The sequence below is a fragment of the Podarcis liolepis genome, assembly GCF_965112155.1.
Source record: "Podarcis liolepis genome assembly, chromosome: 12".
Lineage (NCBI taxonomy): Eukaryota > Metazoa > Chordata > Lepidosauria > Squamata > Lacertidae > Podarcis > Podarcis liolepis.
Genome location: NC_139563.1, coordinates 34,699,550 through 34,723,494, shown reverse-complemented (window position 1 = coordinate 34,723,494; position 23,945 = coordinate 34,699,550). Strand labels below are relative to the sequence as shown.

At 40.8% G+C, this 23,945-nt stretch overlaps 1 protein-coding gene across 1 annotated transcript in view; it reads right to left on the bottom strand.

Moving 5' to 3' along the window:
• The window catches only part of DNAH11 (dynein axonemal heavy chain 11), a 143,719-nt gene that overhangs the window by 67,993 nt on the left and 51,781 nt on the right, over positions 1-23,945 (bottom strand). Inside the window, exons 35-50 of the mRNA XM_083467740.1 lie at positions 22,944-23,060; positions 21,380-21,518; positions 19,241-19,333; positions 18,408-18,602; positions 16,315-16,392; positions 15,208-15,340; positions 14,328-14,455; positions 10,964-11,112; positions 9,986-10,136; positions 9,075-9,206; positions 7,666-7,839; positions 6,250-6,454; positions 3,674-3,839; positions 3,253-3,355; positions 1,887-2,126; positions 629-790 (exon numbers count right to left, since the gene is read on the bottom strand). Coding sequence (XP_083323866.1) covers positions 629-790; positions 1,887-2,126; positions 3,253-3,355; positions 3,674-3,839; positions 6,250-6,454; positions 7,666-7,839; positions 9,075-9,206; positions 9,986-10,136; positions 10,964-11,112; positions 14,328-14,455; positions 15,208-15,340; positions 16,315-16,392; positions 18,408-18,602; positions 19,241-19,333; positions 21,380-21,518; positions 22,944-23,060 — 2,365 coding nt within the window. The remainder of the gene's footprint in view (positions 1-628; positions 791-1,886; positions 2,127-3,252; positions 3,356-3,673; positions 3,840-6,249; positions 6,455-7,665; positions 7,840-9,074; positions 9,207-9,985; positions 10,137-10,963; positions 11,113-14,327; positions 14,456-15,207; positions 15,341-16,314; positions 16,393-18,407; positions 18,603-19,240; positions 19,334-21,379; positions 21,519-22,943; positions 23,061-23,945) is intronic.

The following is a 23,945-nucleotide window of genomic DNA, read 5'->3' as shown; positions in this document are numbered from 1 at the left end:
TATCACCATGTACTAGCAATCTCATCTGGAGAGTTAAGTGCAGGCTATATGCAATTAAGTTATTTCCCCCCACTCAGAACTGCTACTAAGAATATGCTGTTTTGTGTCATTGTTTTAAGGGCAAGATATAAAAAAAGTTGAAAATATGGGTTGCCATACATCTAGAAACATTAGTGGCAAAAAAAGCAAAATTAGACATGCTTTAAATAAGTTACGTTTTAGTTACTAAAGCTATTATTTATAATAATAATAATAATTTATTGCATTTCTATTTTTTTCTAATTAAAGAGAGTGCCACTGAAGTTTAGCTGCAGCTGCACAGTTTGCACTATCAGTCTTGGTCGGTTATCTTATTACAGGATGGATTTGGGTTCTTAAATGAACCCCTATCAAAAAACACCTCACTTCTGTGATTTCCCCACGTCCCATACTAAATTCTCTTAATCAATCTGACATATATATATTTTCTTCCTATGCTTTGTTATTAGAAAGAAAAGCAAAACAGCTTATTATTTGGGCCATATTAGTTTTCTTGGGAGATTGACTTTGACCCTAAATAGTTTTCAGATTGGCAAACTTGTCATCAGTGCTGCAGTATTAGGCAACCATTACCAGTCCAGAGCTTTACCTCAAAGAATCTGTGTGCAGTGTCTGTCAGCTTTTTATGAAATGAACTGCAATCTTTTGCTTCCACCAGTTTATCTCCATAAACACGTGAAGATTCATGAAGCCACAAACGTACAAGATCATTTGGATGCTTTAGACACTCCTGTTTAGCAAATAAAATTCCCTACAAAACCCCCCAGAAAGAATATGTTTATAATACTGGTAAAAGACAATTACTGCAAGACACCAATCCTGATAGCTGCATATTCCTACATTACTTTTGTCTGAGATGATGGAAACTCTATTTGTTTAGGGTTGCCATACGTCCGGAATTTCACGGACATACCCAGAACACTGCTTTCGGAAATCAGCAAAATGTCAAGGAAAATCTGGATGCACAGCAATGCGTGTTGGCAGTGCCGTTTTTGCCATCCATTTTTTTGTGATTTTGCCCAAATAGCTCATCCACTTTTGGACAAAAAACATAAAAAAGCTCATCCACGTTCCCCCCCCCCCCCAAATGGGGGAAGAAATATGGCAACACTATTTTTGTTTAAAATGCCCAATCACATAAAAAGAGGTAGGCGGTATGCAGGTGAAGCTATCTTTCCTCGTCTCACTGCCCCCCGCCCACCTATGCACTTTTCAAATCACCAAGCTTACTTCTGCTATCAGACTCTAGCAGAGATGAGGGAAGGAACACAGCTTAAGAGATGGCTTTTGTTGGGTGAGTCATAAAAGCAAGGAGGGTTCAGTTCCTTTCACCTGAGCTCCCCTTTCCCTCTTCAGAATGAGTTCCTCGTCTGTGCACATCCCTGCATACACAATCAGGCTATCTCTAGGTATTTTAACAAACAAAACACAGACCTGGCACTGTCATGTATAGTTTGAGCCTCAACAGCAAGGCAAACTTAATTACAGACTCTCTTGTGCACTTCAGCATTTGATACACACTCCAAAATGGATAAATTCTAACCTGTAATTCTGAGAAGTAAAAAAGAGTTTTCATGCAAATAGACTGCATGTGCAGATAGAATCTATTTTTTTAAAAAACCCAACAACAACGAAACACCAAAACCCCATAAACTGGAATTGTAACTTTATTATCTAGCTTGAATTATTGCATGCAAATGACAATTTAACACCATACACATGCATGTGCATATGCCTATATTAGGCCCAGGAAGTCCAAACTTGAGAGAGAAGCACACATCACATTTATGTCTCTATCAGTATCAGCATCTGTATCTAAAACACACACAGAGAGAGACACAACAAACCTGGAAGATGTTGGAGAGGTCTCGAAGGTTGAAAATATAATGAAATTTAACAGCTGTGGGGAGAAAGTTCTGAACCATTGTCTGGTGGAGCCATATTGCTGCTTGGATGGTGGCAGCTGCATGTTTCAATACTGATGGATTAAAGCCATGCTGCTGAAAGTGGAAATCAAGGATCTTGCTATAGATGGTGCTTAGAGCATCAGTAGATGGGAAGTTCATTGCAAACACTGCAAAGTGTCTCTAAAACATGAAGAAAATCTTTGCTTTAGGTACTTATCAATGATAAATTATGTACGTATTTGTGAATAACTGATGACGTGAATAAACGTAGGGCAGAATTTCGGTTAGCAAAGGGTGTAACCATTACTTTGGCACAAGTGTCCTCGTGCTATTTATTTTTCAGATCAAAAGCTATTGTCAAGGAGTAAGTTTTAAGAGCTGTTCTTCTCCACACAAGCATCCAGGTATACGGGAGCAAATAATTTACCACCTAGCCTTCACTAAATGAGAATCCTTGAAAGACCACAAAGGACTTTTTGTCTCTGGTTGCAAAGCTTGTTTGTCCAATCACGTTCTACAAAATATTGCTCTAGTCCCTAAATCTCTGTAAGTAATGCAAGGAACTAGAAATAGCTTATCCCGCAACAGGAATAGCTCACATTGGGCTCTCCATGACTCCCCTAAACAGCATTTCAAGTCCTCCACTTCTTCCTGGATTGGGAATTTTGTGCACACAGGTGCACAACCTGGAACCACTCCTCCATTAGAGCTCCCTAGTTTACGCGTCTGGTACTATAGGAATCCAACCAGATTGAAACAAAAAAGGCACAATGCAACTAATTTTTACAGCTACCTTGGAAAGCTCTCTGTGAATAGGAGAAAGCCATCACGAAAATGCCATAGGATGTGATACAACCAGGACCCATCCTCTATGATTCAATATGCCTGATATGCAGATTGGAAGCAGACAGTAGTTTGGGATGCACTGAAAGGAAGTCCATTTGGTGTCTGCGACACAACATTTAATAGCATCCCAAAGAACTTGCCCTGTAGTGCTTGGCTACAGTTTCTAGGCCTTGTTTATGTCGCAATTAAGTGGTGATGAAGCAGATTTGTTCCTGATATGCGCTTCAAATATACTCGAGCCCAAGGAAATGTGGCAGGTTCACATGAATAGCATGTCCTCTGTCACAGATCTCAGCAAAACATTGTGTTGCCTCATAAGTCAACTCTATTCCAAACCACAATCTGTATTTTGTGAATGCAGTACAAAGATCTTGTCTAAATAATCTGTCAAGGCTTCAGTAATGTGAATCTCTAAGCATACACTTTATTGTGGTTTCTATGAAACAATTTGCAACCTTACCTGAAGTCGTGGGTTGATGGTGAAGCTGCCAACCGTTGGATTCATACAGGCAACATACTGACAATTATGAATTTCTTTTACGGTTAATGCCTGTCTATCATACCTGAGGCAGAAAAAATATTTAAACATCTAGAATTAATTTACCAATTATTATAGATGACACCACAATGATGATGACACAGAACTCATTTACACAGGTATCAGATAGGTTGACCATTCAGCTTGCATTAAAATGTAAACAAAGATATAAAGGACAAATCTGAGCAAGCAGTAGGACAATTAACAATTATCCAGATATGGAAAATCTAAAATTTATCTTATCAGTTGATTCAAACTTGCACTAACAGTTTTTATCAGCAGAATTACTTCTTCCTTCAAAAATTACACAAGTTTGACTTAACATCAAAATGGAGTCACTTACCAATGTCCATAATCTATATGTTGTCGAATCAGTGTGTGAGGCTGAACTGTTCCATAAGCATCCACTTCCGGCATGTTCATATCATCAATAAAGTAAATCAGTTTCTTGTTTCCTACCGGACCAAACTTACGACCCGCTTTTTTCTCCAATGGTTTTTCAAGAATCTCTGAAATGGATTATGCTACATGACTACTGGGTGAAATACTGCAGAGGCTAGTAACTAGACAACATACAAATAAGAGACAGAAATGTATAAAAGGTATGTATACAGTGCAGGGACTCAAATTCAGCTCCAAATCAAAGCAGAAGCTGTGTTTGTTACAGCAGTGCATTTAACTTTTTCCACTCTATTGGTGATGTGACAAGGATCCTTCTCACTTTGTAGTGCAGAGTATCATGGGCATAGTAAGCCCATAAGGGGACTCCAAATGCAGTTACAAATATGCAGTGGCCATAAATTATGCTACTCGTTATGCTGGCGTTTCTGGAAAAGACAGAGCTCACCAAATCTGGACCATTTGTTGGGAACGGTATTAACCTATGCTGTTAGGCACAAGTGATTCTTCAAACCACACTGGCTAAGTTCAGGCTCAATACTGATAACAGTTTAAGGAATGGAAGCAGGTTGCATGATCGTGCATGTGCACTTTTATGACCATTCCCCTCCCATCCCCGCCTTTGTTATAGGGTCATACGTGCCCACCGGCAACCTGGGTTAAATGCCCTGCTAAACAAGGCATTCTACAGTAACAAATGTAATTACTAGCCTTTGTTGTTTTCTTGCTGTAAAGCAGCATTCATTATTAAAGTTACTTATACAGTAACTGGTTATTAATCACTTTAAAGCATGATTCACTAACTTCCCAGCACTAACATGGGAAGCTTTGCTGTAGTCCGATCTGCACTCATATTTTTTAGGGTCCTAGGCAGGCCCTTCCAGAGTACCAGGTATTGGGTGGTTTCTATCTTGGAATGAACTAGGTTTTAAGAAAAAATAATCTTCTGCATATTAACATTTAATCCTGCCTGTTAGCTTTGAAATACAGACGCTAATGAAAGAACTGTGAAATATTATTTGTTAACTATTTCCTGAGAAAACCGCAGCAAGTACTTTATTAACTATTTCTCTTAAAGACTGTTAAACTTTAATGCCTTTCTCCTTCCCCTTTTTCTCTCTCTTACACAAATGCCAAAAATATAGCAGAAAATGATATTTGAATGCAAACACAAAAGCAAATTAGGGGGGGAAATGCAACCTTTGTGTGGAGCATTTCATAAGCTCTGTTAACAGTTATCATTGTTCCAATACTAAGACTGGGTACACAATGTTTTAATACATATTGCGCTGCAATAATCTTATTAAAACAGCAGGCAAACCAACAGAGTAATACTGAAGTTTCTGGCGTGTTTTAATGCCTTAAAGCTTGAATTATAGTTCTCAAAAATGGCATTAACTAGTTGGTGTTGCTTGCTGCTGTAATGCTTTTTAGCTGTGATATGAGGTATAAGATATTTGAGAAGCACTCTAAATTTATCCATGAAATGCGTGGGAGTGTAAAATACACCATACTCGTGTCAATAAAATGCAATCTTCACTTTCTGTCTCTGAAATAAAAACTTTGCATTCATCACTAAGAGGATCTGTTGCGGAGGGAGGCATGCAACTGCATATATGTTTTCAGTTTCAGGAACCCTTCATTAACAGTCGTGAACAAGTTGAATATATTCAAAAGAATCTAACCTGTCCAAAGAAAGTGTGGGTATAATTTAGCCGTACAGCATCCAGTGTTGGAAAGGAATCGGGGGTAGTAGTGCCATTCCCTACTCCCAGTGTCCCTGGCAACCATATATTTAACAATTAAATACCGTATTTTTTGCTCTATAAGACTCCCTTTTTCCCTCCTAAAAAGTAAGGGGAAATGTGTGTGTGTCTTATGGAGCGAATGCAGGCTGCGCAGCTATCCTAGAAGCCAGAACAGCAAGAGGGATTGCTGCTTTCACTGCGCAGCGATCCCTCTTGCTGTTCTGGCTTCTGAGATTCAGAATATTTGTTTTCTTGTCTTCCTCCTCCAAAAACTAGGTGCGTCTTGTGGTCTGGTGCGTCTTATAGAGCGAAAAATACGGTGCCTTTAGGTGCCAGGCCTCTGGGCTGATTAACATTCTATGGCCTTTCAAATGTTTGTGGGAAGGGGAGTTACTGGTTTGTTTCTGTTTTCCTTTCATTATGTATTTTGTGTTCTCACATTGTATTTTCAAGTTGTGAACCGCTCTGTGATATTAGCGTAAAGGCAGTATACAAAATTAATAAATAGTAACAATGACAACCAGAACAGCCACTTGCTGGTGGCAAATGCAGGAGACACAGGAAGCCAGCAGATGCCCACTGCTTTGTCTCGCCACTGTTTGGGGGCTAAATCAGGGACCAAAACGGGCATAATTTGATTGTTCTGAGTAATCTGTTTTTATTAATTCATGTTATAATACACCCTTTCTTTTAATTTTGATTATTTATAAACAGCCAACTCCCTCATTGTAACCAGACTTCCACATGCAACATTGTCTGCTTGGGAACTTACTTTGTAGTGCTGCTGATGTGGTGTAATAGTTGAAGGGGACTTTGGACACCAGGAAATCTTCAGAGAGGCCAGCAAGGCATTGCTCAATAAATACTGTTTTCCCCACTCCGGCATTTCCAACAAGCATAACAGGCTTGCCTTTCTCCAAGAGCAAATCTGTGAAGTATCTGAGACACGTGGTCTCAGATGTGTGAACAAGGACTGCCTGAGGCATCAAAAGGACTTACGTTAATATTAACATGCCACTGAAACAGCATTTTCTTAAAAATAAAAATAAATACTTTCATTCCTTTTATGTGCTTCAATTTTCATTTCTCTGCAACGTAAGGGTGAAAATCTAAGTGACTGCTAGGAGCATGTATGCTTAAAGGTAAAGGGACCCCCGACCATTAGGTCCAGTCGTGACTGACTCTGGGGTTGCGGCACTCATCTCGCTTTATTGGCCGAGGGAGCCGGCGTACAGTTTCAGGGTCATGTGGCCAGCATGACTAAGCTGCTTCTGGCGAACCAGAGCAGCGCACAGAAATGTCGTTTACCTTCCCGCTGGAGCATTACCTATTTATCTACTTGCACTTAGATGTGCTTTCTAACTGCTAGGTTGGCAGGAGCAGGGACTGAGCAACGGGAGCTCACCCTGTCGCAGGGATTTGAACAGCCGACCTTCTGGTCGGCAAGTCCTAGGCTCTGTGGTTTAACCCACAGCGCCACCCGCGTCCCTTATGTATGCTTAGATGTGAACATAGAGCATTTTCACATGCATGGCCTAATTTCAAATTGGTGGCTGGAGGCAACTCCCACTGTGCCCCGCAGCCAGCCTGGGGGTTTCTCAATGGCTGGTCACCTAAATAGGCATGTCAGAGCAGGATGCAATGGGCCGCAATCACTGCCCACCCCTAACCGGGTAACCATTATGCCTTAAATTCCCTCTTTATAAAATGTTAACTTATTTCATTGTATAGCAAGTAAAAAAATGAAGTTAATCTTTGTAAAAAAGCCCCCACCACAAACCATTACATTTCTTCTCATTATCAGATACAGACACAAAGACTAAAACTAACATTACAGTGGTACCTCGGATTACATACGCTTCAGGTTACATACGCTTCAGATTACAGACTCTGCTAACCCAGAAATATTACCTCAGGTTAAGAACTTTGCTTCAGGATGAGAACAGAAATCGGGCTTTGGCGGTGTGGCGGCAGCAGGAGGCCCCATTAGCTAAAGTGGTGTTTCAGGTTAATAACAGTTTCAGGTTAAAAACAGACCTCCAGAACGAATTAAGTACTAAACCCGAGGTACCACTGTACATGCAAAATCCCCAACAGCTTCATTTTCCAATGAGCGGGAAACAATGAAAACACCAGAGGAGAAAATGAAAAGCTGCATGCACTCATTTTATATTAAACATGTGCTTACCTGCAATGGTGTATCCGGATCCATGTCAAAACTGATAATTTTATCACTCCAAGGCAGGAATTTCTTGGTTTTGGGGTCAATGTAATAATCAAAGATGGTTCCATGCGATGGAAACTTCACAGCTTTCATCTCTTTCAGCCACCAGCGGCTAAACTCAGCTTGATAATTAGAAAGCTAGAAAATTTTAAATAGGTTCTTAGGTTTTTTTGGGGGGGGTATGTAAATTGTTCAATGTACAGAACAAGTTTGATGGTTAAATACAGGCTTATAAAATTATTCAAATTACATGAAACTATGAGTTTCTTTATTGCCCCAATGATGGTAACCATTTCCATTGGGGAGAATGAAGAACTTAGCTGGCATCTTCCTGTGAAAGACCAAACCAGATATTGAAAATTCTATGTCAAATAAATTAATTGCTTCTGCACATTGTTTTAGTGGCCATGAACATTTCCCTTACAGATTAAAGAAGATGTGCTAAACATCCCAAACTGAACACCGTGACGGAAACTAGAGTGCACAGAAACGCTGTTTACCTTCCCGCCACAGTGGTACCTATTTATCTACTTGCACTGGCGTGCTTTTGAACTGCTAGGTTGGCAAGAGCTGGGATTGACCAACGGAAGCTCACTCCATTGCAGGGATTCGAACAGCTGACCTTCTGATCGGCAAGCCCAAGAGGCTCAATGGTTTAGGCCACAGCACCACCCACGTCCCACTAAACCATAGATCATAAAGACAGCACAGTCTGTGCTGTGTCATGTTTCCTCTTGGAACCCTGGGTAAGTGCCTAGAACCCCTGAAATCTTGCATCACTTGGAGATTGGGTTGGTGTGCAACATTATGTTGATACTGCTCAAAGTGCTCAAAATTCCCTCTTCAGTGGCAATTCTAATCAGCTCCCCTGCAAAAAAAATTCCATTGCCGTTTTCTCCTTGCATTTTAGGATTTAGAACCCCAATTCTTCCTTTCAGCAATTATGGGAGGTTAGTGCTCCAAGACGTTAGGTTTTCGGCTTTGAGCCCCAACACAAATACCATCTCCAACACTTGAGACTGCCATCTGATTCTCTCCACTGAGACAGTGTCAAATGAGTGGATTTTCACTATGGTTTCATTGCACATGTCACAGAACAGATCGCGATCTACCGGTCAATTGTGGGGCGTCCCTGATCAATTGTATGTGATCCCGAGCAATGCCCCCCCCCCAAAGTGCTAAACTTTGGTGAATTCTCCCCCCCCCAAAAAAAAACCTCAACAACTTTGGTCAATCCAATGGGTAGATCACTGCCAGTTTTTTTTATAGTGGGAGTAGATCGCAGTCTCTTGGGAGTTGGCAATGCCTGCCATAGAGGAAGAGAAGAGTTTGCTTATCTGAGTACAGCTCAAAGCAAACTGCTTCCTGCCTACCTGATCTTGAAAGACGGCACCACCAAATGCCCACACACAGGCAAAGGCAAAATATGTCTCATACAGTTCTCTCGGACCATCAAGGGGCACATTTTCTGGAGTCAGTAAGCAGTCAAGGAGAGAACAAAGCGTCTATATAACGAAAGACAGCAAAAACAAAACATTAAAAATATTTTGCAGGTTACGAGTACTTAGGAAATTGACTTATATCAAGTCAGAACACTGGGCTATCTAGTTGCACAGGGATTGGTAGCGTCTCTCCAATGTTTCAAACACGAGTGTTTCCTGGACATTCCCAAGACAGTTTGCATACAAAACATAAAATCGTAGAATTGTAGTGTCAATAGGGACCCCAACCAACCTCCTTGCATTGCAGGAATATGCAGGTGGCCCCTTATGGGAGTCAAACCCATGATGTCGGCATTATCAGCACCACGCTCTAACCAACTGAGCTAACTGCTGATGGTTAACATGTTCTGTTTTGTAGAACTGAGGTACCAACTCCCCAGTTATATAAATAAACCTGAATGTAACTCTAATGAAGATAACACTGAAGACTTTTTCAGACACCTGGAAATAAAAACACAGCATCATGTGGGTGAAGCTGTCTGTGGTAATCTGCTTCCATACAACTGTACATACATAGTGCTCATTTATAGTCTTTCTGTCTGTATAAGCTCCAATCCATTGCAGAATTGTAAAGCTGAAGGCGCCACAAGGATCATCTACTACTACCCCTTGCAGGAATCCTTTGCCACACATGGGGCTTGAAGCTGGCTTGTAGCATATTGGTGTTATTTGTTGCCTTTTTATATGTTTTTGTAGTACACACTTTGTTGCAGAAAGATGGGTTGGTTACATAAATGAAGACAATGGTGACAATAACAGTATCTGACCAAGTAAAAACATACCTGAACCATGCTATTCTCAGGGATGGGCGTGATCGTCTTAAAGTTCGTTTTGAGCTGATCTAAGCATGGAGGGACGTATTTATCAAAGAGAATTGTCAAATTGGCTTTTTCAGATTGGTGACTCCTTGTCTCTATCCAGCTTGCAACGTATCTGAAAAAGAAAACACAATGGTTTCTGCATAGATTTGCTGGATCAGTGCAGGGACTTACAATTACTTTCCCGTTAGTGCTGAGAAAATTCAGGAATAGTTGCCTAACTGGGTTAAGAGAGCTGCAATTGGCACAACTTTTTGCCAAGCAATACCGTCTGGGATGGCAGCAGCATGAAAGGCACTAGGATCCGGGCTTTGAAGTGCTGGGAGCCAAGTGAAAGCGAGTTGCCCTCTGGGACACCAGTTGGCTATTCCTACATTACAGTATTATTACTGTGAAAACTAATAAAAACAACAAATTGCTAATGTGCAGTAATACTGGAAAGCGACTAGAGAAAAATCCCAGGCTTTGTTTTCTTATTTATTACAATATTTGTAACCTACAAACTACTACAAACTGAACTAAATCAGAAATTTGTGCCATCGGACCAAAAAGTTGCAGAGCCAAAAAAACCCAAACTTATTTCTTAGCTATACTCCAGCATTCATGTTTACAACACTCTCTATTTTAGAGTTTTGGGAGACTTTGTTAGCTTCATGGAAACCTTGAAGTCACTTTCAACAAGTGAGAAATTTAAAAAGGAAAATATAAATCAAGCCCGAGCCATCATATGCCAGCTGTTTTTTTCCATAAAATGTTGTTAAAGTTGACAGCAGAATGTCATAGAATCATACTCATTGAATTGTAGAGTTGGAAGGGACCGCAAGGGTCATCTCGTCCAGCCCCCTGCAATGCAGGAATTTTCTGCCAAACACAGGGCTCGAACCCACAACCCTGAGAGTAAGAGTCTCATGCTTTACCAAGTGAGCCATAGGAGGTACTTACGGATTCCAGCCAAGGTCCTGCGGGTTTATGTACAAAATACCTGCCCTAGATACCGTGGCAGGAGTGGCTGTTTTCAAATGGTGTATCTCAAACAGCAGTCTCATGGATGGTGTCAAAGAAACCCGTTCATTGCTAGCAAGAGTCAGCACCTAGACATTAGCAGCACAGAATCAAGTTATTCTGACAGCTGTATCCACGGCTTGCCTTCTGATAATAAATCAGAGAATTGCTATCGTGAAAATATCTGTTAATATTTAAAGGCTATGTTAAAATTAAAATATACTTTGGCCTTCATAAGGATAATTCTACATTCTGAAATATGCCTGGCCACAATTTATATATAAGGAAGGCCACCAATTCCTACGGGGTGAGGAAAACACCAGATAAGCTTATTTTTATAGTTCGAATTAATTTCAAGGCAATTTCAAAAACTACTTGCACATAACTTACAATTGGTTAACTTAGGAGAGATGCACTTGTGTGTAGAAAGAGAGCTGTGATTTACTGCTGTGAAAAATATTCTTACATGTAAAGTATCAACTCATCTCTCCATGCAAGTTGATCTACACAAAGGACTCGATAAGAAGTTATAGATTTCCTCCAGTACCTCCTTAACACTTTTTACCGGTTCTTCTACTGTTAAAACCAGATTATCGGCAAAGGCTTTAACCTTATATTCATTTCGACCAGAACAATTTGGACAAATAGAACAATTTGGACAAATGGCAGGATTTATTTTGAATAGGAAGAAAACTAAAATGATTGCTAAAAATATGGACCAAGATATGACAAATAGAATGCAACAACAGACAGAGATAGAGGTGGTGAAGAGAGTTAAATATTTGGGAATTTGGGTGACCCCCCAAAATATTGATTTATTCCAAAATAATTATATACCAATGTGGAATGGAATTAAAAGGGATCTAGAGGTGTGGGGAAGGATGAAATTATCTTTTTGGGGAAGAATTTCGACGATAAAGATGAGTGTTTTGCCAAAAATGTTATTTTTATTTCAGACAATCCCAGTAATCAAAGGGGCAATGATATTTAAGGAATGGCAAAAAATAATTTCAAGGTATATATGGCAGGGTAAGAAGCCAAGAATACAATTTAAATTGTTAACAGATACGAAAGAAAGAGGCGGCTTTGCCCTGCCGGACCTGAAATTATATTATGAAGCATCTTGTCTCTGTTGGTTGAAGGAGTGGATGAAATTAGAGAATACGGAATTGTTGGATTTGGAAGGATTTGACAATAGATTCAGTTGGCACACTTATTTATGGTATGATAAGAAAAAAGTACATAAAGGTTTTGAAAACCACATCATTCGAAGATCTCTTTTGGAAATCTGGGATAGGTATAAGAACCTATTAGAAACAAAAACACCGCATTGGTTATCTCCATTAGAAGTGATGAGTGTGAAAAAAATCAATATGAGAGGGGGCTGGATAACATATGGGGATATGATTATTAAAGAAGAAGGAAAATGGAGGTTAAAGCCATATGAGGAAGTTAAAGATTATGTAAATGATTGGTTGCATTACTATCAGATTAATGAAATGTCTAAAAGGGAGATAAAAAAGAGAGGTTTTTCAGAAAAAGAATCAAAGTTTCAAAGGGAGATATTGAGTAACGAATTTTAAAAATTGTCTAAAATGTATAAACTGCTGCTAGAATGGTACACTAAAGACGAAGAGATAAAATCAGTTATGATCCATTGGGCCAGAGATTTTGGGTATAATATACAATTAGATGAGTGGATTAAATTGTGGAACGAAAGGATAAAATTTACAGCCTGTACTGCATTAAAAGAAAATATGATGAAGATAGTCTATAGATGGTATATTACTCCAGTAAAATTAGCAAAAATGTATAAAGTATGTAGTAAGTGTTGGAAATGTAAAGAAAAAGAGGGAACATTTTATCATATGTGGTGGGAGTGTAAAAAGGTGAGAGTCTTCTGGGAATTGATATACAATGAAATAAAAAAAATGTTGAAATACACATTTGTTAAAAAACCAGAAGCTTTTTTTGTTAGGGATGGTTGGAAATGAAATAAATAGAAATGACCATAAATTATTTTTATATGCAGTAACAGCAGCAAGGATACTACTGGCCCAAAAATGGAAGCAGGAAGAATTACCATCGATAGAAGAATGGAGAATGAAATTCATGGACTACGCAGAATTAGATAAATTAACAGGAAGGGTCCGAAACCGACGAGATCACAAGTTTACTGAGGACTGGAGTAAATTTGTGGACTATATGAAAAGCATATGTGATGCACAAATAACGTTTGTGGGTTTACAGGAAGCTTTGTGAAGAAATAATATTAGGAACACTGTAAAAAAGGGAACAAGGGAATAGGTTTATTTAAATCAAAAGGCAATGTTAAATTTAGAATTGCGGATAGAAGATTAGAAAACGGAAGATTCGCGGATGAGCTGAAGTAAGTCAAAATTATGTATCTGTGACAATATTGAAAATGTATGTTTAAATCTTGTATTGGAAATTGAATAAAAATAATTAAAAAAAAAAGAAGTTATAGAAGGCCATGGTTTCCCACTTGATGGAACAAATTGTAGCAACCTGTTGACTTACGTACTCTCCCTTTCCTGTCCTTTGTCATATGCCAGGAGAAGAAGTTTAGAAGCACTCACTTCAGCTTTTAAACAAACCGCAATTCCCTATTACATCCGAACTCAAGCAAGTTGTGAGTTCAAGCAAATCACCAATTCCTAAGTCAACAAAAGAGGATCAGAAACCCAGGTTTGAACTTGGCTTGTTGAATTAACTAGAGTATAAGCAACTGCAATCCCCAAGGGTTGGATTTACTTAGGAACTGTTTTGTTTTCAACAAGAAACACATATTTTCAGCCTCTGCCCTAGCACACATGAGAACAGACTCATTTGAGACTGGGGTTTGCCATGCTGGGTTAAACATGGTGGGAAACGTATAAATGAGCCTTAATTTTAATGAATGGTACTAGAATGCAAGAAAGTAATGCAACCTGGTTTTGAAGACACAGGGCTCACCCACACTTCCACTTGCCCTGTGCTTAGAAAGGCTTGCCCTTTGCTTTCCAGGAATGGGTCTGAATGGTTTTGTCCTGCGAATCTTGATTGCCAGTTGATCTGATTCAGTGGGAAACCACGGGCTTTCCCAGGGGAAAGTGGCAGGCCAAACAGGGTTGTGGATGAACTCTGACTATGGGGAAAGATGCCATGTAAAACATAGGGTGCACATTCTACCTATCAGAAACATGGAGGAGGTATGGCATAGGAAAACAAATGAGGAAACAAAGAAGGAGGTAACATACAGAGTTGTCCAATGGAAAAGAGAATATATTTGCTTTTTGCTCACCTTATTATCATCCATAACGGTATTGAGCGACTCAATCCACATAGGATCGATGTCCCCATCTAAGACAATCCACTTGGGCCAATTATGGGTCATATTAGCTTGCTCTCTCAAAAGAGATGAGAAGAGTCCTGAAAAACGGGAGGCAAATATGTTTTGGGCAAAGGAACTTTTAAATGATGAAAAATAAAAAAAATAAAAATCCAACTGGGGTCCAAAGAACCCTGGGCACAAAGACTTCCAAGTATGTCCTGGAGTTTCCCCGATTTTTTGTTCTGGCTAGAGAAAGCATATATTATACTTGGAAGACAGGATTCAAAAGCAGGAACCCTTTGGGTCCGGGCAACGTAATCTATATGGCAGGGGAAATCCTGCCTGACATCAGAATCAAGTTCAGCAGTCCTACTTGTATACCACAGTGCAGAACTGTGTGACAAAGTCCTGGAATACTTTGGCAACTGAGAGAGGACATAGAGTATATGATGAAGAAGACTGTGCAGGCAAATAGCTTGATCTGCATGTGAAGTCTGCCCTAAGCAGTACCACCTCAGACTGCATGTGGGGAAGAACTCTAAGTTGAATACTTCTCCATAACTGCCTGCATGTAGAAAAGTAGTGAGGAGGGTAAGCAGAATCTTTTTAACATGCTACATTTTGTACACAAAGAAAGGGTTTAAGAACAAAAAAGTTGGGATTATTCAAGCATGATCTTTCCTACCCTTCGCCTGCAGTATAAAACAGTGTGGCCCCAGGAAGCCTACACCACGCGATTTCTCTGTATGAATATCCTAGCAAAATAAACATCAGCTGAGGGATATTTTGCAGGAAAACATGAAGAATGTGCAGTGAATGTTACAGTAATTAAAATATCTCCTCTACTTGCCATCTTTCCATTCTCGAGTAGCATGATGTATGAAACCAAAGAGTTCATCAGTAGTCACAGCTTTGGGGTTCAAGTCATTCCAAACAGGCTTCCGCTTCATGTTCCTATAAGTCCTGTTCAGCGTTTTCAGAACCTGATGAACAGCCAGGAGAAGACTCTCTTGTTAGGATCCAGGTCTCAATTTTGGGGAAAAGTGTTAGGTTCTTATATAAATATTGACACTGCTTTTCCAGTTTTCCATAACGTCTTGGGGGCAGATCCTGATTAAACTAGTTCCCACTTAAATCAAAGAGACAAGCTGAGTCATGATTAATCCCCCCCCATTAATTTTAATGCATCCTAAATTCCACTGCCTTAGTCTGAACTCAACCCTCAGTTTACAACGCTTGGATTTATGGAGCTCTGTTTTCTGAGTCTGGGGACAACCACCTTGAGCTCCTTGCAGGAAAGGTAGGGTATAAAAATTCAGCAGTAAATTAAAATTTAAAAACTGTAAGACCTTTTGATGAGAAATGACAATGGGATGAAAAAGATGTGGGAGCAATGGCTCTAGAAACCTATATTAAACTTACGCAAATACTACTGCACTTTCTTAAGGCTTTGAGACTGAGCAGGAATAATAGGAAACTAACAAACAGAGGAAGTATTGTTCCTGAGAGAGAATAATTGTGGGGGGAGGTCCCAGAATCATAGTATTCAGGACTGCTCCTGCTGAGCCTCTGCTTCCACTACAAAAGGAAGCCACTCCAAATCATTACTGCCCCCTAAACACACCCACGCTTGAACTTTATTTCTCCACTGGATTTTGTCTTTCCCATCTGGGTGACCAGCTGAAAGAGGAAGGGAGGAATCCTTTCTTAATTAAGTGGTTGTTGTATGTGAACTAATCCCTGGGTAGTTTGAGCCTCTGGGAGGGCGGGGGCGAAGTTACATCTCTGTCATGATTAGCCTGACCATAACAATGCTCAACTTTTCACTTTAAAATCAGAGTTGAGGGGGATGGCTGAAGTGAAGCATGCGGTGTTATGCCAGCTGGCGTAGAGCTGCTTTTTTTTCCATTTGCAAAATCTGCCATAAAAAAATAACTGTTAAAGCACCATGCTGTACCTTGCTTTTTCCAGTGCCTGCATTTCCGACTACAAAGACAGAGTGACGCACTGCCAGAAGCTCCTCAAGCTGAACAATCTGTCAAACAGAATTAATACACAGCCAGTGGTTTTGTTTCCTTGTCCTCCCATTACCACCGACACCAATTACCTCCCACAAAGCAGCTTCCCACCCTCTCCTGTAGCCAGGAATTTCCCCCCCTCCAAATAACTTCAAACAGGATAACCTGAAGACGGCACATTAGTCTCTCAAGGCCCTACACCCAGACTTGAATTAATGAATGAGCCTCATGAAATGAAAGCAAATCTCCCCATCCTTTTTTGTTTGCTAAGCCACACAACCATATCCTGGCAAAATGAAGAAAACACTAATGTCAAATGTCACCGACTGCTTGATGTCAAGTAACTACAGGACGGGTGGCAAATGTAGGCGAAACACCTCTTTCTAGGCATCTTTTTAAAGTGCACAAGTCCCTTTTCAGGGACTGAAGATAAAAAAACCTAAAAACTAAAGGGGCAGCAAGACTCACAAAATGATAAAGGTAAAGGTAAAGGGACCCCTGACCATTAGGTCCAGTTGTGACCCGACTCTGGGGTTGCGGCGCTCATCTCGCTTTATTGGCCGAGGGAGCTGGTGTACAGCTTCCGGGTCATGTGGCCAGGATGACTAAGCCGCTTCTGGATAACCAGAGCAGTGCACTGAAACACCGTTTACCTTCCCGCCAGAGCGGTACCTATTTATCTACTTGCACTTTGACGTGCTTTCGAACTGCTAGGTTGGCAGGAGCAGGGACCGAGCAATGGGAGCTCACCCCGTCACGGGGATTCAAACCGCCGACCTTCTGATCGGCAAGTCCTAGGCTCTGTGGTTTAACCCACAGCGCCACCCGCACATGCAAAACTGTGGATTGGGCTGATCCAAGCAGACTCTTTCAGTGGAGCATGAGGCTGGCAGCACAGGTCTCTGCTTCTCCTCACCAAACATCCCACTGTGGGCAGCTTCAATCTTAGTCTGAATTCCCTCATTCAGTAGTCCACAAATGAGACACAACAGTGGCCTTAGATCTCCAAGTTTGACTTCTAAATCATATCATGACTGCTGTTTCCAATGGCCTGTCTGCAAACACGAGAGTTGGAGCCACATGAGATGGGCTGCGATGGCTTCTTCTGCTTCTGTGATTCATAGTGAGCCTCATTCTAACAGTCACCCATCTTCTCTACAGGCAAGCAAGTGTGGCTGCTGTGTTTAAAATTCTTGGGAGGCACAATCTGAATGCAGCTAAGGAAAAATAAGTTCCATACAGAACTCTCCTACACTACAAAGATTAATCTTTCTCTTCTATTTTGACTGAATAAAGGGACACAAGCAAAACAAATGACAACCCCAGCACCTCAAATTCAGTACTATGTGAAGAATGAAAACCTACTATTAATAACCACTGGTCACTGACAAAAATCTGAGCAAGTTAAGGACATTTGGCAGTGAGGAAAGGAAGCATTTTCATGACTAGACAGGACCAGTAGCGCCTACATATTACTGTATTTTTCGCCCTATAAGACACACTTTTCCCCCTCCAAAAATGAAGGGGAAATGTGTGTGCGTTCTATGGGGTGAATGCAGGCTTTCGCTGAAGCATGGAGAGCGAGAGGGGTCGTGCACACCGACCCCTGTCGCTCTCCAGGCCTCAGGAAGCTATCCGCAAGCCTTGGGAGCCCGCGGGAGTTCCTGCCGGGCTCCCTAGGCTTGTGGATAGCAGCCTGTTCTGGGGGTTGGGGTCAGGGAAAGCTCGGGCTTCCCCTGCCCCAGCCCCACACCTGGGGGGAAATATATATTTTTTCTTTATTTCCCCCCCAAAAAAAACTAGGTGCGCCCTATAGGGCAAAAAATACGGTATTTCAGAAACCCAAATCTTTACTTACAACAATGGCCTGCACGTGTACAGGAGTATTACTGAAATACCACCACTTTCAGGACACAATAGGAATGCTATCATTGTACACAAGAATAACCTTCACATTCAACACAACCTGTCTGTAATTATTTTTTGATTGAAATTCTTAAGGGGTGTAATTAGAGGCAATGGATTATTTTACTTTGAGAATAAAGCTCTCCTCAGGCTGCAAGCGAAGCTCCAGGGTAGACTGTTTAACCATCTGTTCAAATTGCAAGTCCCTTTTTCTTGGAACATCCAGAGCTGGAAACAGGTCACTGATTAAGCCCATGAAAATGGGGATATCATCTGTCACTATCTTGGGCAAGTTGAAGTCCCTTAAGGCTCGCATAAGTACCTGGAAAAGGACAATCAACCACACGTTATCACACCTGCAAGAGCTTTCAATCAACAGAAAATACGTTTTTGTAGTAACAGAGTTGAAGAAGCATTCGTTCCTCTGAGTAAAGAACAAATATGGACATCCATTAAAAGCAGCGGTGAGGAACCCTCAGCCCACAGCCTAAAGCTCCCTGGGCCAGTCTTGCTCTGCACACCACCCCTCTGCGCATCACTTTTCATTTTCAGTTTTGTGTGTGCTCCAGGATGGAGGCAATCCAGAGGGGGTGGAAATGAAGGTGGGAGGAGGGTGGGAATGGGAACGAGAGGAGCAATGGAAGGAGAAAGGAAACTATGTTAATGTGGGTGGTGAAAGGAAAGAGACAAAATAGACAGAGGAATCAGAGAGATTGAGGGAGATGGGATAGCAGAGACAGACAGACAGAGGAAGCGTGCTATGCAATATCACAACCCACTTTGGGTCCCATTTCTGCCCATGGCTAGCATGACAAATTACCCCTAAGGAAATGTGGCCTTTAGCAGAAAATGTTTCTTACTCCTGCTCTAAAGAGGTAATTTTATAATTAAAATCAAACTGTGGGAAAAGCTATTCCAACATTATGTTTATGAAGCACCAATCTGTGCTACTATGCATACCTGATCTTCAGGCCTAGCCTTGTCTCCTCGCTTCAGTGAGCCGGCAACTACCAAAACAGACTTAACAGCACGAAGGCCCCAGTCATAATGATCCTGTGGTGAAGATATAAGGGGGGAAAGGTTAAATGCTCACCTGTGAAACATGGCTAAATAAGTTCCAGTTACAGATAGGTAGCTGTGTTGGTCTGCCATAGTCAAAATAAAAAACTGTGTATCTGAAGAAGTGTGCATACACACGAAAGCTCATACCAAGAACTAACTTAGTTGGTCTTTAAGGTGCTACTGGAAGGAATTTTTTTATTTTGACTATGGCTAAATAAATAAATTCTCAAAATCTGGGAACCAAAGTTGCTCTGCTACGCTTTTCTTTTTGATGATATTATGAGTGTTGCCTATGGTGGAGTGATAAAAAAAAATTCTAAAAATGAGAATATTCAGTCAAAGTCTCCAAATCCATATACAGGCATCCCACCCATTTACGTGCATTCATGTCATGTGCAACTGTGCATGCGTGCAGCATCAGAAACCCAGAAGTGGGGAGAGAGACCTGAAGAGCCTCAACAAAGTCGCACTGTGCCTCCGGTTTGTGAGGAGACCCTCCCTGGAGCATTACTCTTTGGAAGCAATCCTATGCTCCCTGGGAAGATGGCTGGGGGGTGTCACAGAATGCCACCACAGTCCATCTAAAGTGGATCCTATTCTTGCTCTGCCATGGATTCTGTTCCCCACCACTCCCACTATAGGACTGCTCTGTTGGGCACAGTCGTGCTTGATTAGGGAACTGTTGTCTTGGTAGGGTAAATCTGTATGTATTATTACAGTCGTACCTCAGAAGTCAAACGGAATCCGTTCCGGAAGTCCGTTCGATTTCCAAAATGTTCTGAAACCAAGGAAGCTCCTGCAGCCAATCAGAAGCCATGGAAGCCCCGTCGGAAGTTTGGCTTCCGAAAATAGTTCGCAAACTGGAACAGTCACTTCTGGGTTTGCGGCGTTTGGGAGCCAAAGCGTTTGACTCGCAAGATGTTCAGGATCCAAGGTATGACTGTATTATGTATTTCATCCTGTTTGTATCAATTTTATTGGTCTGTGACCATAATATTAATTCATTAGTAAGATTGTTACAGGTTAGGATTAGGGCTCCTCAAATAATTGCTGTTTCTTTGCCTGAACCTTTTTATTAGCTCCTTACCTTTTGAGTTGCTCCTTGCTTTCAGAACCCATCTTGTTTTTTCTTTCACCTGTGTCTGTATCCTGCTTTTCACTCTTCCCAGTGAATATTCTTCCCAGAATATTCTAGTGTTACCAACCTCACCTTTTGCCCCTAATGTTGTGCTTTCAGGTTCCCAGAGAACCCATGGCTACTAATCTCAAATCACACCAGCAACAATGTGTTCTTGGAGCAGACCCCTTGGGCTCATGGGCCTCTGATAGCCCATTGTCCTCAATGCTTTGAGGATTCACTGTGGTAAGCAATGGGCAGAGGCCATACATAACCTGACTCTCAACATATGCCAATCTCAAAGAGACTCATATTTTTGTAGCAATCCAGCAAATGAAAAAGAGATTACTGAAATCAATGAAGATTACTTCCAAATAAACATTTTAAGAGATTAGAATGTAAAAAAAATATTTAATAGGATTACATAGGCAAGTCTTTCCTTTGGAACATTAGAATGCTTACAGACTAGAAGATTGATTACAGTAATCAGAACCAAGCAAACATTACATTGTCTAAAACAAAACACCAACACAGAAACCATTTCAATTGTTTCCAATAATGCTGAAATAAATGAATAAAGCCAAACTAAATCAATATTCAACAGACATGACAAAGTTGTACATATGAAAAGGTAAGCAATTCCCTTTTCATTTAATTCCATCTGTTCTGCTTCATCTGTTGTAGGCTACAGGGCTTTACTGGGAGAACATAAATAATTTTATGGGGCCCCCAATGCATGTAGATGTGATATATTGCAGATAATGTGTGCTTTCTCAAATACTGTGAATAGCTCGAGTAATTTTTTTGCTTTCAAAAGCATCCTAAAAGCATCCTACATTTTATTTTGCAAGTTTATACTGTAGCACAATACCATTTGATTAGCATGGGAGAAATCTCAAGGTCCAAAAGAGCTCTCTTACCTGTTTAGAGAGAAGTTCTCTACAGAGAGTATACAAGGTAATAAACTTCCTGGCTAACAAGCGTGCATCAACAAACCCCTCAGCAACCAGCATAATTTCACAAATTAGTTCAATGTCAGGGACAACCATTGCACAGGGTCTAAAAAAAGTGTAAGAACCAAAGACAGGGATTAGTATTTAAACATTGTGAGAATAACAAATGCCCATCTCACCTAAATTCAAGACAGTGATGTCTACAAACATTTTAGCAGAGCTCAAGAGAGTCACTATTATGTGTGTCACTCATTGCTAACAAGCACTTTCAAAGCAAAAAAATTGGCTAATTACTCATTGGCAATCATTAGCATTTCCTACCAGTGCTATTTCAAAGGAATCAGCTGACGGTGTAGGCTTTGCAAGTCCCCTATAGACAAATCACAAAAATCTAAGATGCTGTTACAGGGAATCTGCAAGATGGCCCTTTATGTTGGTAAAAAGCAAGACTAGACAAACCACCAGTTTCAACTTGATTTCTTCCAGAATGGAATTCTAGCAAAATGATACTGTTCCCAATAGTTCCAATTAGAGTGTGTGTAAAATAATAGTTTATTAGTTTCGTGATGTGAGACCCAATAGCTAATTAAAATACTGCATTAAGCACATAACACAGATGGTTTTGGAACAGTAGGTTATCCAGTGGCGGGGGGACACCTCGGATCTCGGCCAAATGTGACCCGCCAAGCCTACCTGGACCTTGGGGCTCTTCCCAAGCCATGCCCTTGAGTATTTTTGCTTGGCTGAAATGTGTCTTTGAACTGGGACAATACCTCTTGCTTGTAGCGTGTTTATAGAAACCTCCGAATTTTGCATGGCTGGAATGTGATTTCCTTCATACAGTTGGCCACATCTGTTGCTTTGACTACTTTTGCTTCTAGCCCAGCCCACCAATGGCATGCAAGCCCCTACAAGCTAAAAGTGGTTCCCCACCTCGATCCAGTGAAAGGTCATTGAAAATAAGTCAGTATCAGGCATGGAAGAGACATATTAAGGCAGTTACAATGTACAGGACTGTCTGAAATGTGGATCTCATATGCCATATTTTAAAGATCTGAAACAAGAAACCAAATATCTGTCCACGGAACGGAAAGCTGGGAACTTATGGAGTTTTTTTCTTGTTTGGGGTGAAAGAGACACTCAGGAAGGAATGTGCTAAGTTCTCCTGCTGCCCAGGAAGGCAAGGAACTTGTGACTAGCTCTTTGTCTAGCATCATAATAAGTGAGTTGTGGGCCTTTTTTTTTAGTACTAGGGAGATACTGTTCAGTGCTTTAAGAGAATTCAATCAGTTTTAGGTTTTCATCCTAACTCATTTATTTTTGTATTGCAACTCGATTTTTCACAGAACAACTTCTTCTACTGCACACTTAGCAAAGATACGGAAAGAATTTGTCTCCCTTGGTTAAGTTATCAATACTGCAACTTCAGAAAAGTCTTTCACACCATCATTGTGCAACAAGTCAAGTGCAAATCAAACAACTGACATTAGGTGGCATAAGTACTCAGAATGTGAATTGGCTTCATACTTGCCTGAAAAGAGCTTTGAGATTTTCAGGTAATTCTGTTCGGCCTGCATAACCTGGGTTCATAGTAATAAATATTCCAACCGATGCTTTCAGTGCAATGTTTTCTCCAAGGAATAAAAATCTGCATCAATTGCACGATATAAGGAAAGAAGTGGCTGAAATTGGTTGGGATTTAAGCAATTCTCTTTGACTCCATTTCCCTCTCAAACACACAAACACACACACACACACACACACACACACACACACACACACTGTAGCCAGGACCCAAATTCACACAGCTAGTTCTGAATACCCAAGATGATTTGGGCCTTGTGCTTCGCTGCTCACTTACCCCACTCTGGTATTGCATAGCAGAACTTATTTTGAAACTGAGGTGACTTTCAAAACATTTCAAATGAAAATAAAATGTGCTAATGCTATGTTATGGGAGGACTGCTGTTTCATACTGGGCAGGGCAGGCCTAAACCTTTCAGAATGCCTAAAGTAGTTTGATTTCACTTCTTTTCAGCAACAGTATCAGTATCAAACAATAACTAAACAATGGGTTGAGTCCAGACCTTTAGGTCACATGTTCACCCCAGTGAAATCCATGAAATTTAAGTTAGTTGTAACAAGCAGAACAAACCTATGCCTAGCCGGGGAGCAAATAGGTGGAACAGAGCGACAGAGACATCGCATAGACCTGCCAGGGCAGATGGTAGGGAAGTAAATCCATACCCCCATTCTTTCCTGGTGCCAGCTCCATGCTGGCGTAGCAGAAAGGTTCATATCAGACTCCTCTCCAGAAGCTAAGACCAGTATAGGATCTGGCAGATCCATAACTGACCCTGCTCCACTTCTCCCCCACACACCCAGGCTCCCTGATTTGAGTTATTTGCCAATGGTGTTTTCTGCAGAAGAGGTCTCTGCAGTGGAGGTTGGCATAGGTTAACGGACAAGGATGTCTGCTGAATCATAACCCCTTCCATCAGCACAGATCATGAGTAGATCTGCAGCCTAGCTT